The sequence below is a fragment of the Glarea lozoyensis genome, assembly GCF_000409485.1.
Source record: "Glarea lozoyensis ATCC 20868 chromosome Unknown GLAREA6, whole genome shotgun sequence".
Classification (NCBI taxonomy): domain Eukaryota; kingdom Fungi; phylum Ascomycota; class Leotiomycetes; order Helotiales; family Helotiaceae; genus Glarea; species Glarea lozoyensis.
The window spans coordinates 276,942-291,781 of record NW_007361001.1 but is presented as its reverse complement, the minus strand read 5'-3'; the positions used below and the strand labels follow the sequence as shown (position 1 = coordinate 291,781).

The window sequence follows — 14,840 nt, the reverse complement described above, 5'->3', positions numbered from 1 at the left end:
TATTGCACATGTACATCTTGATTTACATAAACAGAATCAAGCACTAAGCTGCTGCAAGCCCGTGAAAGCGGACCATTGAAGGAACACAGCATCGATTGCTCACGCCATGCCAGAGACAAGAGGCAGATGACGATACTTGTTGCTAGAGTTGGGGGCAAGCTGTTGTGCGATCCGCAGACTACCGATCAGGTGTGAAGGTTGAAAGAAATGGAGTTGTTGAGGGATTGAAATCTGGGACTCATATGCAAAATTCCTTGCTGAATACAATTGAGTGCTTCATATGGGGCTATATGTCGGATCGAAACTTGTCAAAGCGGAAAAGATTCGCATTCAGTAAAATCGGAACTACATTTGAATATGACTTGTGTTGACCTGGAACAACGTGTAATCTTCTTTCGGCTTAGTTCCATCTATTCCTTTATATATACCTCGTACGAACTCTGCTCACTTACTCTCCTTTAGACATCTCAATATATTACTTTCTCCCTCTATTGCTTACTCCACCACTTCCCTTCTCACGAAGGTTCATAACTTGGCTCCAACAGACAGATTGTTCTGAAGTATGGTTCCTTATCGGATTGTGACCATAGTCGGCTAGACAATCTCAGGTAACCAATGCTCTCTGTCGATAGGACAAGATAACAGACACCACGTAAAGTGTTTAAGCAATATCGAATATTTTTCATGTGCCAGCAATCTGCATGCTGTACGAAATAAAATTAAGATAGTAATCTATAGCAACATTGGGTGCAAACTTTTACATCTGAACAGGCCTCCATTCTATTTGTATGTCTCAAAATTGTCAACAGGGATAATACATGAGTGACCTGGTTTCGCAAAAGGTGTGACCTAATTGGCCATCGCAAAATGGAGACCTTCAAATTTTCTGCAACTCAAATTGTTTGAAGAGTCGCACTTGTCTACCTAATCCCGGAAGGTTGCTTTCGTACGTGTGTGGTATTCTTTAACCAATTCTAAGCGGGCATATATTCAAAGAGTACACAACAGATTGGCAACTCTTGAAGGAAAAGCTGCCCGTTTCCCTTATCATCTGCTTTGCACGATGTTGTACCACCAAGACGTTAATCTAGATAACGGGTATGCCACGTTTTTAGCCTGGTCTACGAGAAATTCCCACGCGGAAGGCTGGTGTGCTACCCCAACACCTAGGCCTCCAGCATTACGCCAAAACGATCGACATTATTTATACCACTTTTTAAATAGCCCGCTGCTTTTTAGACGGTCAGCCTGCAGATACGTAAGCACGGCTCTTAATATAATCATTTTTAAAGCTGGAGAATGAAACGCTCAGGGGATCAGAACATGGAGTGGTTTCGGTAAGTATCCCGAAATGCCGGATGTCAGTTTATTGATTCTATGAGAATGGTAGCAAGGATTCTGAGTGCACAAGTAGGTGTAATCGACCCGCATTTGAAGACAGGTTTGCGGCTTGGTATTTGATACCGTTTAATTTTTTATTTTTAACGAAAGCCTCGTCCTTTTTTCATGCATCCACCTTAGTTCGTAGTTCGGTGGGTTACAATAATATTAAATGATATCTTCACCTGAAGCAAAGATAATTGGCTACAGAAAAGTACATTGAGATTTTAGAAAACTACTCATATCCAAATTTGAAGTCAATGTGATCTAGCAACTTCTGATAGACAGTCATCTCCACTCGGTACATTCCTTACCAACTTTCAGGAGACTGACCTGCATTATATCTTCAAAGAACTGTGCGTGAGGCTATGAGCAAAAGAGCTCTTGCACAGTGTATTTTATTTGTAACGGAAACACTATCCTATACCATTTGGTTGGATGGTGTGGAAATATCCTGGTTGGGAAATTTAAAGTAGATACTTATTGTTCAGCCATTTCCTGCTCTCTCTTCTGCTGTACCTGCTGTCTATTTATGGATAACCTACCTTTAAAAAGCGGGATAATAATTTGGTTCTGATATTTTTGAGCAGAGTTTTAGAACAGAAGCCAGCGAAAATCGGACGACAAGACGGTAGACAAGCACCTATCAAACCCATGCATGGCTCAACAGAGTTCCACATGATCATTGGGAACTCATGCCCTAGACTCGGGTTAGTTTCTGACCGAAATACTTTTATAAGTCCGTGAAGAATGATAGGAGCCGAACTTACATGAATAGTCGTAGTCATCCGGAAGTGTGTAGTAAACGACGGTACGACCAACTCCAGCGACGATGAATCTTATATCATGACTTAGTCAGTTGAAGATACGTATCGTCTTTTGTCATGGCTTTCTACTCACAAAGAACTAGTCAGCAAAATTGCAGACGCTATGATCCTGTGCCGAAAAGGCATTTTCAATTTCATAATCACCGGAATGGGCATTACTATTACGACGATGTCGCTTGCCATGTTCAAGATAGCAGGAATTTGAAAAAACAGCTGGACCAGTTAAGATTAGCTGTTGAACCTAAACATACATTTCTGTAACGTGACAACTTACAAGTGCATTGATACATTTCGTCTTCAAGGTCACGATAGGACCGATAGGGGTGCATTGAAATACCGTGGTGAAAAATACCGCCACCCACCAAGCGAAGACGTATGCTCCTACAATGTAGACAGCTATTCGAAAAGACCGGGAGACAAAGATTCGTAGATAGAATGCGAGAGTGTATGCTTTTACGGCTGGCATAGCACAAGTGTGAAGAATCTCGAGGCACCAAAGGGTCTATAATTAATGTAAATTTATAAGTCTGTCTTCGGAAGGAAAGGTCGATTCAAGTAGTATGAACTTAACTCACAATAACCTGATGACTGACCTGCCATTCTAGCGGTGTTCCGGCGTCCGGTCCCGAGTCGTACATAATCTCATGTTCACCAATGCGCGACCAGATCGCAGCAAAAATATTGATGGCGACAACGCCCAATGTTAATATCTATCCGAATGAATCAGCTGTGTCTTTACGACGAGGACAAGTTTTGTTGATAGGGAGTCTCACAAGTGCAAGAACGAGTAGAACATCGTCAATCCCAGGCTTGGTATACTTGAAACGGCGAGCCCAGAATTTGCCGACTACAGAAGCGATAGCTAAGATTCCAAGAGCAGAACTTACTGCAATTAAAGTTGATGATCTTGTGCTGCGGACCATTTTGTATCAATGTAAAGAGGGAACGGCACTTTGACTGAATTTCGAAAAAAAGACTCGCAGGTGAACAACATTAATCGGTGGGGCGATGAACAAGATGCTTTTCAATAAAAAGAATCTTGAGCAAGCCCTCAAAATATAGCTTCATTTGGGCCCCAAGGCAGAACGATTCGGCAAGCACTCAAAAGCACGCCTCGTGCGTAGATCCCGACAGCCCGGTAGCACCAAAGAGTGAGAAGCGTGCATTTAATTAAACCCAAGGACAATAAGAAGAAGCAATCTTTAAATTTTAGATGCCTATTTGCCGATTGGATTTCAGGGGATCGACATGCATTGCCCGCTATCTTCGCCCGGTAAGCTTCTATTGGGAAATATATTGCACTTTTCTCTTCATGAATGTCATGCAGGTGCCCATACGTTTCATTTATCAACTCTCTGCAAGCTATCGACAGGTTCAGCGAAAGCAATATTTCTCCACGCTATCTTGACTATGTTAAAACGGTGTCGCTTGGTAAAGTCATATAATCGCGTGCATAATTAAATGCGAATAAAACTTGCGGGGGCTGTGAGCCAACATCAAAGGCTTGAAAGCCAACAACAGCAGGTCTGAAGCATCCTAGTTGTTGAAAATCTTGACTTCGTTGACTCCACAAACATCGGCAAGTTTCTAAATAAAAATGTATGATGACCCATTAAATCCTTTCCATCCACAACCGCAATGATTGGGTGACATCAATGATGTGTTTTCCGAAAAGAGCTGCGAATGTGGTTGTAATTCTAGGTAATTCTACCTCTCCAAACCGGTCGGGCATATGAAAGAAAATCACAATAAAATGCGTGCGTCAAATGAAGAAAGCGCAAGATTTCCAGCCTCAGATAGAAATTAAGGTTACGCATCTATTACCGTATAGTCTAAAGAGGCTCTCTATTTACTACGGAGCACAACTCTCCCCACCCACACACAATACGTATTGTTCACAATCAATTCCGCACTTCTTGCAGTCCTCGTTGGCTCTGCATTCGTATACAATGCATCTGGCACCCCCACTCACACATTCGCTAAATCTCATGGCGGCGCTACATGCTTGGCATCGAGCTGATGACATGTCCGGCGTGGTCGTAGGTTGGTAAACCGATGGGCGAGTTTTAGATGGCGTGGCTAGAGGTGCCGTAGTTAAATGAGCTGTCAGCTCACTCAAGTGACTGAGTCTCGAGGAGACGGATGCAAGTACGGATTGCTCAGAAGCAGATACATCGCTTGCGATGCGCGCCGATCGTGAAGAAATTTCACTAATTACAGAAGCGTATGAAGAGCTGATCTCCACCGGGCTATCTGCACAAGTAGAATTTCCATCTTCCAGTGAACCGCCCTCCTCACGCTTTGGAAGCATACAGAACTGGGGTTCCATTTCGCCATTCCATGCTACGTTAATCGCCCCGCCTGTCTGTGGAGTTGCCACGGGTAATCTAACATACGACTTTTCAATAACATATGCCTTTACAGCTTCTGCCCAGGCCCGAGGAGTTCGTCGAGGTCACTTAACCACTTCTGGTGTATTAATTCTACATGCCCCGGTGTGCTTAGAAAGTAGGCCGCCAACCCTACGATAGAAGATGTGGCTATAACAATTTGTTAGTATGATATATGATATGTTAACAAAAAGATTTATACTACGTACCACCTGATGAGCCGTATCGTGGAACCCATTACTATAAACTGGCCCATTATCGCAGTAAACAGGATGACCAGGCGCATAAATATCTAAGTGTGCATTGGGCCAGTACGGAGGATAAGGTAGATACCTAAAATCGGTTTAATATACTGTTAGGTAAAGGTAAGTAGAGCAAATGGTACTTACGGCTGCAATGGTGAGCGTTTACCATCTGCTTGAATTGAGCCTACACTGATCAGAGGTAATTTATCGTTCCAGTTCGACGGCACATCTATAAGCTGATATGTGATTGGACCATGCCAAGGCTCGTTCACATCCAAGCTGCCCTGGTTTCCAGATGCCACTACAATGGTGACACCTTCATCGACCAAATCATTTATAGCCGAAAACAAGGCAGCGTGTTTATGATTTGGCACCTGCCATGAAGGTCTAGCGAAAGCACTAGTTGGGCTAATTAGACCACCTGGCGTGAGACTGAAAGAATAAGAGACAACACTAGACATCCCACTTTTTCGTTTCCTAACATCTTCAAGGATTAATTGTAACCCTAAAAGGACCGTTTCCGTTGGAAATTCGTCAGCATGTGCACCATTGTCCTTTTCCTGCTGACTTAATATTCTTTTTGGACGACGTATAACTGTCACTTTAGCCCTTTTAGAGACAGCGAACTTTCCGCCTACAGCCTTCGCTAACATACAACTACCGTGAAGAATTGGAGATGGATCGTCCTCACGGGGTACTGTCTCGAATGTACCTAAGACCGGGGGCAACGCATTGCCTGGTATATGCATCCACTCTAATTGACCAGGAGCTAGTGATTTGTAGGTAGGGCCACTCTTATCGAATCCACTATCATGGATATAAACCCTAGGTTGTTGTTCTGGGAACATTGGGTTTGATTCGTCGCGCTATGCAAAGCCAGTTAAGGCACCTATTGGCTTGTTAGGGGGTTGCGAGATAACTCGTAAATCAGGCTGTGCGCCAGGGTCGAGATTTGCGAATTCATGAGAAACATCTGGTATTGGTATAGGTACGGAGGGGACCTGTCTCTTTACCGGATCATGAAGCAAGCTATCGCTAGCACTCGATAATCCAGATTCCGGCTGAGGCACCTTCTCTGACTTAATGGTCATTTCCGGGTCCCCAGGAACTATTGGGTCAATTCCCGCAACCTAAACACATTAGCTTATGGTTTGATTTAAATCTGAGATACCACAACTTACAGCGGGGTCGCTCTTATACAATTCAATCTGCTCAGCGGTGAGACTTTGGTACCACAAAAGACCTTGTCGGGATTTCCAATTGTGTATAGAGTCGATCCACTAGTCTCCTGCTTTAGCCTGGTTGAGAAAGCATCTATTATCGTAAAATCGACATGATTAGGATAGATCCTGCATGAGATGGCACAACTCGAGCTCTTATCGCTTGGCGAATCATCAGCCTGACGTTTGTCCGTAGAAGCCACGGCAGCAGGCACCGGGCAAGACCCAGGTTCAGTTTCACCGTTCCAGACTGCATTCGACGCCTGTGGCGGACCCAGCGGAAGTGGTTGGCGATATTGTCTTTCATAAGACCTTCCAACAACATATGCTTTGACAGTCTCGGCCCAAGACCTAGGCGTTTTCCGTCCGTCTCTTACCCACTCTTGGTGTATTAGGTCTACATGCCCCCGCGTACCTAAATAATAAGCTACTAGACCCGCAACGCTGGCTGTAGCTAGATCACGGTATCAGTGACGCTTCAATGGCCAGAGATTATATAGCACCTACGAGCTGAAGAGCCGTATACGGGAGCCCCGTAGCGATGAAGCGGTCCCTGGTCACAAATAGCGGGGTAACCTGGCGCATATACATCTATTTCTGCGTTTGGCCAAAATGGTGGATAAGCAAGATATCTGGCACAAGGTCAATCTACACTCCTAGAAAGTTCGCATAAGAAATAATAACTACTCACGGCTGTATAGGGGAGGGAGTGCCGTCATTTTTAATTGAGCCTACGGCAATTATAGGTAATCGGTCATTGAAAATTGCTGGCATTGAAGTTATTCGATATGAATCGGGGCCATGAAAGGGCTGCGCAGGATCATCTGTTCCTTGATTTCCAGTCGATGTTACGATAGTAACACCTTCATCCGATAGATCCCTAAGAACTTGAAAAAGGGGATGGTTTATATTGTTAGGGTAATCTGCTGGATGAACAGACCACTCACTGCCGGGTGTGATGCGACCATCTGGGGGGGTGCAACTCGAGGAAAAGGCAAGAATACTGGATGGTCCATTTTGTCTTCTTCTGACATCTTCAAGAATCATCGTTAGGCCAAGGACAATTTGTGGAGTAGGGGAAGAGTTAGAGGTCCATCCACTCCTAATTTGTTCATCGGTTAATATAGCGGTAGGGCGACGCACAATCGTTAAAGAAGCTTTTTCGGAGACCCCAAACATTTCCCCCACAGCCTTAGATGCCATGCATGTTCCATGAAAGTCGGTAGCCACATCATCCTCGCGTGGGGTTGACTCATACCGACCGAACGCTGGAGGTAGCGCAAAAGGTGATATATACATCCATTCTAATTGATTGGGCTGTAGTTGATCATATGTCGGGCCGTACCTACTGTACCCGGTGTCAAGAACATAGATTCATGGGTGCTCCGGAAATATTGGGTGGGTGGTTTCTTCACGCCTAGCAAAGCCACGCAAATCTTCTAAGGGAACGCTGGGACTCAAATCTGATGATAAGCGACCGCTGCGAGGTTGGGAGATAAATTTCAAATCGGCAGGTGCATCAGAGTCGACGATGATGGGATCTCTAGTAGTGTCTGGTACTGGGAGAGGGTTGGTGGGAAGCTTCCGTTTATTGACAGCGGGGACGTCTCCTTTCGTACCATTCGCTACGTCTTCGGTTAAAGGTCCAGGAGCACCGAGAATCTTATTAGAGATGAGTTGTATAGAGCCAGGATCTACCTTCTTAATATCCGCGACCTAATAAATTAGCTCGTTGAATCAATGCCTCAAGTGTATGACGTACAGCCGGGTCTTTTTTATAGTCTTCTATTTGCTCGGGGGTAAGGACCTGGTACCAAAGGTATACCCTAGTAGAACCAGAACCTCCAATAACATATAGAGTCTCTTCATTAGTTTCCTGCTTTAATCTAGCTGTAAAGTTATTCTGTATTGCCAGGTCGACAGGCTTAGGGTAAATCTCATGCCATATCATCTCACAGTTCGGATCTTTGTTATCTTTCGAATCGTCTGCCTGACGTTTTCGTGAAGGGGGAATTGGGCAGGTATCCGGAGGTGCTTCGCCATTCCAAGCTACATTGACAGGTGGTCCCGGTTGTCCGTCAAGCCTTTGGTAGGACTTTTCCACAACATAAGCTTTCACATTTTCTGCCCAGGATTTAGGCGTCTGATCTCCTTGTAGCCATTTTTCGTGTATCCGTTCTACGTGCCCTGGTGTACCAAGGTAGTAGGCTGCCAAACCAGCAATACTAGCTGCAGCTGGAATAAACGATTAACAAAGTTTCCACTAAATCAATTATTACTTACAAAGTGATGAGCCAGAACCTGAGTAGCCATTAGGCAATGATGGTCCGTTGTCACAAACACTCGGCTCGCCAGGCGCATACACATCGTTATGCGCGTTAGGCCAATAATCTGGATAAGGTAGATATCTGCGGCTAAGTTAGCAAAGTCCAATAGAGACCAGGCGACTCACGGTTGAGAGTCGGCGCGACGGCCATCATTCTCAACAGAGCCCACAACGATCAGGGGGATCTTGTCGTTATAAATTCCCGGCATGTTACTCATCTGATAGGAAACTGGCCCATGGAAAGGCCTGTTAGGGTCGTTTGAAGCATAATTACCCCCAGATACAACAACGGTGACTCCTATCTCCGACAGCGAATAGAGCGTGCGCCAGAAAGGAGCGAACTCATTCATAGGATCATCAGCTGGGTTCGTAGACCAGGCTGTTTTCGGTTGAATAGGGCCACCTGCGCTGATACCCAGAGACAAGCTAATAACACTGGTAAATGCAGCTTTTCGCTGTCTGATGTCTATAAGTATTTCCCTCAGAGCATATTCGCACTGCTGAATTGGGAAGGTGTCTTCAGTGTAGCCTCGATCTATCTCCTCTTGGGTGAATATCGGCTTCGGACGACGTACAATCGTTAAAGTGGCATTTTTGGACACAGTAAACCTTCCGCCAACAGCTTTAGAAGCCATAAATGTGCCATGAAACCTAGGGTGGAAATCATCTTCACGAGGATCGGTCTCGAATACCCCAAGGTTCGGACGTAGCGCATCGCCTTCTATATGTAACCACTCGACTTGCCCGGGAGCAAAGGACTTGTAAGTTTCACTGTTTTTGTCCATTCCACTGTCAAAGATATACACTCTAGGTCGAGGACTTTTTTCCTCTTTCGAAAACATTGGGTTGCTTTCATTACGATATGAGTACCCAAATAATTCCGACAAGGGTTTGTTGATTGGTTGTGAAAAGACCCGTAAATCTTCGAGGGCGTTGACATCGGTGTATGTGACATCTTTAGAGATGTCTGGTATCGGTACGGGGTCAGAGGGTACCTGTCTGTTCACTAGGTGGGACGAGTTGCTCTTCGCATTAGTCTTTTCCCCAAATACATCGGTCGCTGGCGACGTGGAATGCCTTTCCAGCCACGACTTTCCCATATCATCAGACCTGAATTCTGAAGACAACCTTGGCCCTGGGCCAGGGAGAATTGCAGCAACCTAAAGTTCTTAGCTCATAAGTCCATGATGACCAGTCAAGCCACACCACTTACGGCTGGATCACTCTTATAGGCTTCCACTTGTTCAACTGTGAGGTCCTGATACCAAACGAATACCTTTTCTAATCCATCATCGATGACGCGGAGCCTTGCTTCATCAGTTTCACTTTTAAGTCTAGTTGTGAACTTGTTCAGTGTTGCGAAATCTACACGATTTGGCAAAATTCGATACAGAGTACTACAACTCGCATTTCCTGCGTTCAGCGAGTTACCCTCCTCGCGTTTGGACTGACCAGGCACTGGACAAAAGTCTGCGTCACGTTCGCCATTCCAAACTATGTTGACGGGATAGGTGTCTTGCGGATTATAAAATCTGACGTAAGACATCTCAACAAGGTAAGCTTTCACGGCTTCGGCCCATGACCGATCGGTATGCCGGGAGTCCTCCAGATACCACTTTTGGTATATTCGTTCTACATGCCCTGTTGTGCCCAAAAAATAGGCTACTAGACCTGCAACACTCGCCGTGGCTAAGACAATTATTAGCAATCTTTTACGGGATTGTGTTTTAGTAAGGTTACCTACCAGGCGAAGAGCCGAATTTCTCATGGCCGGAGGGATATCCTGCACCAAAATCACAAAGAGTAGGATAACCAGGCGCATATACATTAATATGGGAATGAGGCCAGTATCGAGGGTAAGGTAGGTATCTGTGAACGTTTTAACATGCAGTTCCGGGGTGAGTCTAAGAGGATGATATATACTTACGGCTGAGTAGGGGAACGCAAGCCTTGATATGTAGAGGAGCCCACAACAGTAATAGGCAATTCGGCGTTAAATATTGCCGGCCAATTATTTAGTAAATATGACGGTTCACCGTGTACAGGAGCATTTGGATCCATAGTACCATGGTTCCCAGAAGCCACCACAAGTGTGACACCTTCATTAGACAGCTCATTAAAAAGGTTCCAGAGCGGTCTCCAAAGATGAGTGGGGTCATGTGCTGGATTGTTGGTCCACAAGTAATCATCGGGCGCAATCAGTCCACCCCGCGGGCTTGCGCCGTGGGAACAGCTAAGAACACTATACTTTCCACTTTTTTTCCTTCTAACGTTGTCGAGCATTAGCTGCAGTCCATGCTCCATCATTGGGCGTGTTAAGCCATACTTAATGTCACCCCGGTTTCTTTCTTCGGGGGTAAGTATACGCCTAGGATAGCGTATAATCGTCAAGTCTGACTTCTTAAAGACACCAAACTTTTGTCCAACAGCTTTGGACGCCATACATGTACCATGCCATTTGAGATCGATTGAATTGTGATCATTCTCACTTCTGTCTACCTCGTAAGCGCCCCACTCCTGAGGTACTTCGGGGCCGCCCGGATGTATCCATTCTACTTGACCAGGCCTATAGGAGCGGTACGTTGGGCTATCTTTGTCCATTCCAGTGTCAAAAACGTATACTCTAGGTCGAGGACTCCCTTCTAATTGCGAGAACAGTGGGTTCGTCTCTTCACGCCATGAATAGGCTTTCAGGGAGAAGGCATCAGGCGTTCCCCGCGATTGTGAGAAGACTCGTAGATCGGTATAAGCAGCAAAGTCGTGTATAACCTGTTCTGCAGAAGTGTCCGGTATAGGCACATTTGCAGGTGGAACTTGTCTCTTTACCAATCTAGAACCGGCTTGCTTGTTATCAGACGATGATGGTTCCATAGTAGACTCATCACCTAACCTTCCATCGTAGGGGTGAATAGCCGCAACCTAAATTTGTCAGCCCCATATGTTTGTTATACCGATTAAGAATTTACTTACAGCTGGATTACCTTTATAGGTTTTCACTTGCTCAGGAGTGAGAAATTGGTACCAAACAAACACTGTCTTCTTAGCAGCATCCTCGAAAAACATTAGTGTGTTTTCATTCGTCTCTTGCCTCAGTATTTTTGAAAACGAATCTAGTGTTACGTAATCGGTGGGATTTGGCAGTATCTGATAGGGCTGACTAGTGGCTTTTGAACTACTTGTGGTTGTTGTTGCGGTAGAAGCTCCCGTGGCACCACAAGCAGTGACTCCGATACAAGTAGAACTAGTGATAGTTCTGGTTACAGAATCTGTCCCGTTGAGTACCGTCAGGAAAGTAGAGCAGCTCGTAGCAGTGACTTTCTCGCAACTTTCGGTTGTCGTTACTGCTGTAGTAATCCCAGTTGCAAAGCAAGCGGTAATTGGAGAACAGGTTATTGTAGTAATTAAATTCGTCGTTGATCCCATCGTGTCGAGCTGGGCGGTAACTCCAGTAGAGCAGCTGGTAGCAGTGAGAGTAGTACATTCTTGTTTTTCTTCATCCTTTTCCTCTTCCGGTTCCTCTTCTTTTTGATTCTTTCCCGGCGGTTCAACTACAGGAGGTTGAGGTGGAGGAGGGGCTTGGGTACCACCGCCTGGAGTCGGACTTCCAGATGGCGTATTACAATTCTTGACGAATGGAATCGGGACGCATGGAAACTGTTCAAATACTCAGAACCGATGAATCTCGTCACAATTAAGGGCGGAAATGACCTACATGAAATTTCGGGAACTTTGGTAGCCCAGGAATCTTTGGTAAGCCTGGAAGCTTAGGGAGGTTAAACGAAACGTTAGGAATTGGTACCATGCACCATAAAATAACGCCCATGCCAGCGAATTGGCCTATAATAGGGGGGATGTATATATAAGGAACTACAACCAAATGCCCATCGTCGTCGGTTGTCGTAATCAGAGCGTTTGAAGTGATAGTGGGACTCGATATTGCTTGTGCTGACATATCAGAAGGTACACTTGTTATAGTCGACGTAACGCCAGGATCACTCATACACAGCGAGTGGAAGCGAGACTCTGGCAAGGAGCAAATTGAATATGATCCAATGTCAGATGTCGCCTTTTCAAACTGTGGTGAAGGACATTTGGGATCCCAAGGATTTTCTAAACAAAAGTTTTCGGGTAACAAAGTCTCCAGGTTCGCTGGAGGCTTGTAGGGAGGGGTGGTTTGAGATTTGTAAACACAGACCTAAAATGATTGCAACTTAGCACATTGCCTTTTGTGACGATATAAAACAGTGTCTGAAATTTATTAAAACATTAGACTTACAGGCAGAGCGGGGTCAAAGGGTAAGCTATCTGCAGTAGGAGGTGGCCGACACAGAGGAATTTGCTGTAGACGAAAAGTACATAGCTAAAACCAAAGGAGTGGTTAGCTTCTTCCAACAGAAACAACATCAATTTGGATCAAATTCTAGTCCCCAAGAAATCACTTACAGGCCAACTCGGGTCATACGGCAGACTTTCTGGGTCGTTTGGTGGACGATAAGGAGGCTCCTTTTGGGCGCGAAAGCTGCATAGCTAAGTGACAGCTGATCAGTAAGTATACCCATATATCGTACGATAACATTGGCTGTATTCAGACTTACAGGAGCGTTAGGTTCGATAGATGATGGTAAGTTTGTGATCGGAATTGGTACGATTGGAATTCCTCCTGGAGTCGCCATGGTTGGTACTGCCGTTGGAATTACCGATCCGGCGACGTTTGTTGTTAAAGAACCCACGTTCAAAGTAGTTGCTGAACCCGATACGATTGTGAGACTTTGTGACATAGGCTGGTTGACAAGAGATGCACCGCTCAGGTTTGGAGGCATAAAAAAAGCTAGTTTCGTCGATTTGAATACACGGGTTCTTGAGTCGGGTGCATTCTGTGCACTGCCTGTAGAGGTGACACAGCGGGCCCACTCTGCGAGATCGGGTTGCGAAATGTCGCACTCATCAGGGCAGAAGATATTGGGGGAATCTTAAAAGATTGAGACTTCAGAACTCTAACAGATGATCGGGAAGTACTGGACACAGTAGAGGTGACTACCGTACTGATAATGGTAGTATAATCAGAGCCATCCAACGCCACTCCAGTTGAGGTGGATATGAGAGTAACAGTATTGAGTAATGCGGAGATCGACTGAGCGGACGAATCGCTGTTCAGAGACTCTAAAGCTCCGGCGGGTGACCTTTTAAGATCCATGCGCTGAATCGATGTAAGAGAAGCAGTTGGTAGTATGTCCAATGAAGCAGCTAAACTGCTGCCTGCCATCATATCCTGTACTGCAGCATCTGAAAATGTTGGCATTTGTTCCATTGATATCGATTTGTGGGTAGCAGGAACGGCCGAAGCAGGCGAGGAAAGCAGAACTTCGGAAATGATCTCTGAAACTACACTAGCGCCTCTTCCTGAGTTGACAACGGTGTTAGTCGTGGAAATAGATGTCCTTTGATCTAAGCAAGAACAAGCACTGGAGATTCGAGAACTTTCAGTGGAACATGCGTCATAGAAGTCCGATGCACCTGCATATGGTACATGGATGCTATAATCACAACTTCTGGAGTCGCTAAATGCTGCAAATGTTCCACAGAATGATAGCGCCTGAGTAGGTTGAGCCAACATACGCCTAAAACACGAAGTATCATCACACGAAGATGAATACTGGTCTGGTCCAGCCCAGCTCGTTTGATCTGGCTCAGTGCTAATGGGCGCAAGCTCCTTGGGAGTTGCAAGATTGAGCGACCTGGCATTCGGGTTGACAGTGACAGTTATAAGCTGTGCTGAATATCAGTAAAGACTTTAGACTAAGGAGACCAAACTAACAGTTGTAATATCTACCGTCACAGATCCGCCTCCGTGCTGAGAATTAGATGAATGGGGCCCATTGCTTTCAGCAGTTAAGCAAAGCAGGCTTTCTACTAAAAATGTTAAAAAACCCAGCCACATAGTTACTTTGCTCAATGTCAATATGAGCTCGAGCTATTTGGCGTGGTACTCTAAAAAGAAAATTTGGTCTAGATCAACAAAACTTATTGATCTACGTGGAATTGAGAATCTATTAGATCAATTTGTAAACTGTTACGATCGTATTGTTCCGGTTTGTTTGGTGTTAAGTTGTAAGACGTAAGTCGGGGAGGAAGCAAACTGCTTTGTACGGAGGCATTGCGAATGAAACTCGCCTCTGCAAACGAGCTATGAGTGGCATGACTTTTGTCGCAGCGAATGCTAGCCCTAAAAAGGAAACCTGATGTATCTGAACTGAGATAGAAGTAGTGAGGATAGTCGAACTCGATTCGCTTAGCGCCTAAACTGATCCCGTTAAACTTGATTTATAGTCAAAGGGGAAATACTATGTCTGGTTTTGGCCACGTTATGTTTTCACAGCCACAATATTCTGTAGGATTCAACCGTTTTGAGTAATACTGGGCCTTAGTGAAGAACATTTTCGCTCAAGGGTAGA

General features: G+C 45.1%; 2 protein-coding genes across 2 annotated transcripts; both read right to left on the bottom strand.

The window, feature by feature from the left end:
- Window positions 1-4,729: 4,729 nt before the first annotated feature.
- Window positions 4,730-7,109, bottom strand: GLAREA_02394 (Subtilisin-like protein; the record flags this gene model as incomplete). The annotated part of the gene is made up of 8 exons (XM_008087480.1): window positions 4,730-4,747; window positions 4,807-4,930; window positions 4,987-5,708; window positions 5,763-5,972; window positions 6,024-6,122; window positions 6,176-6,516; window positions 6,570-6,694; window positions 6,754-7,109. 8 exons carry the CDS (start codon window positions 7,107-7,109, stop codon window positions 4,730-4,732), a joined length of 1,995 nt encoding a protein of 664 aa, XP_008085671.1.
- A 327-nt stretch (window positions 7,110-7,436) lies between these two features.
- GLAREA_02393 (Subtilisin-like protein) lies at window positions 7,437-14,326 on the bottom strand (the record flags this gene model as incomplete). The annotated part of the gene is made up of 15 exons (XM_008087479.1): window positions 7,437-7,778; window positions 7,825-8,297; window positions 8,346-8,470; window positions 8,515-9,548; window positions 9,602-10,077; window positions 10,133-10,257; window positions 10,316-10,654; window positions 10,715-11,307; window positions 11,359-12,042; window positions 12,101-12,583; window positions 12,665-12,748; window positions 12,832-12,915; window positions 12,984-13,357; window positions 13,405-14,155; window positions 14,204-14,326. The coding sequence occupies 15 exons, from the start codon at window positions 14,324-14,326 to the stop codon at window positions 7,437-7,439; spliced, it is 6,090 nt and encodes a 2,029-aa protein (XP_008085670.1).
- Window positions 14,327-14,840: the final 514 nt, after the last annotated feature.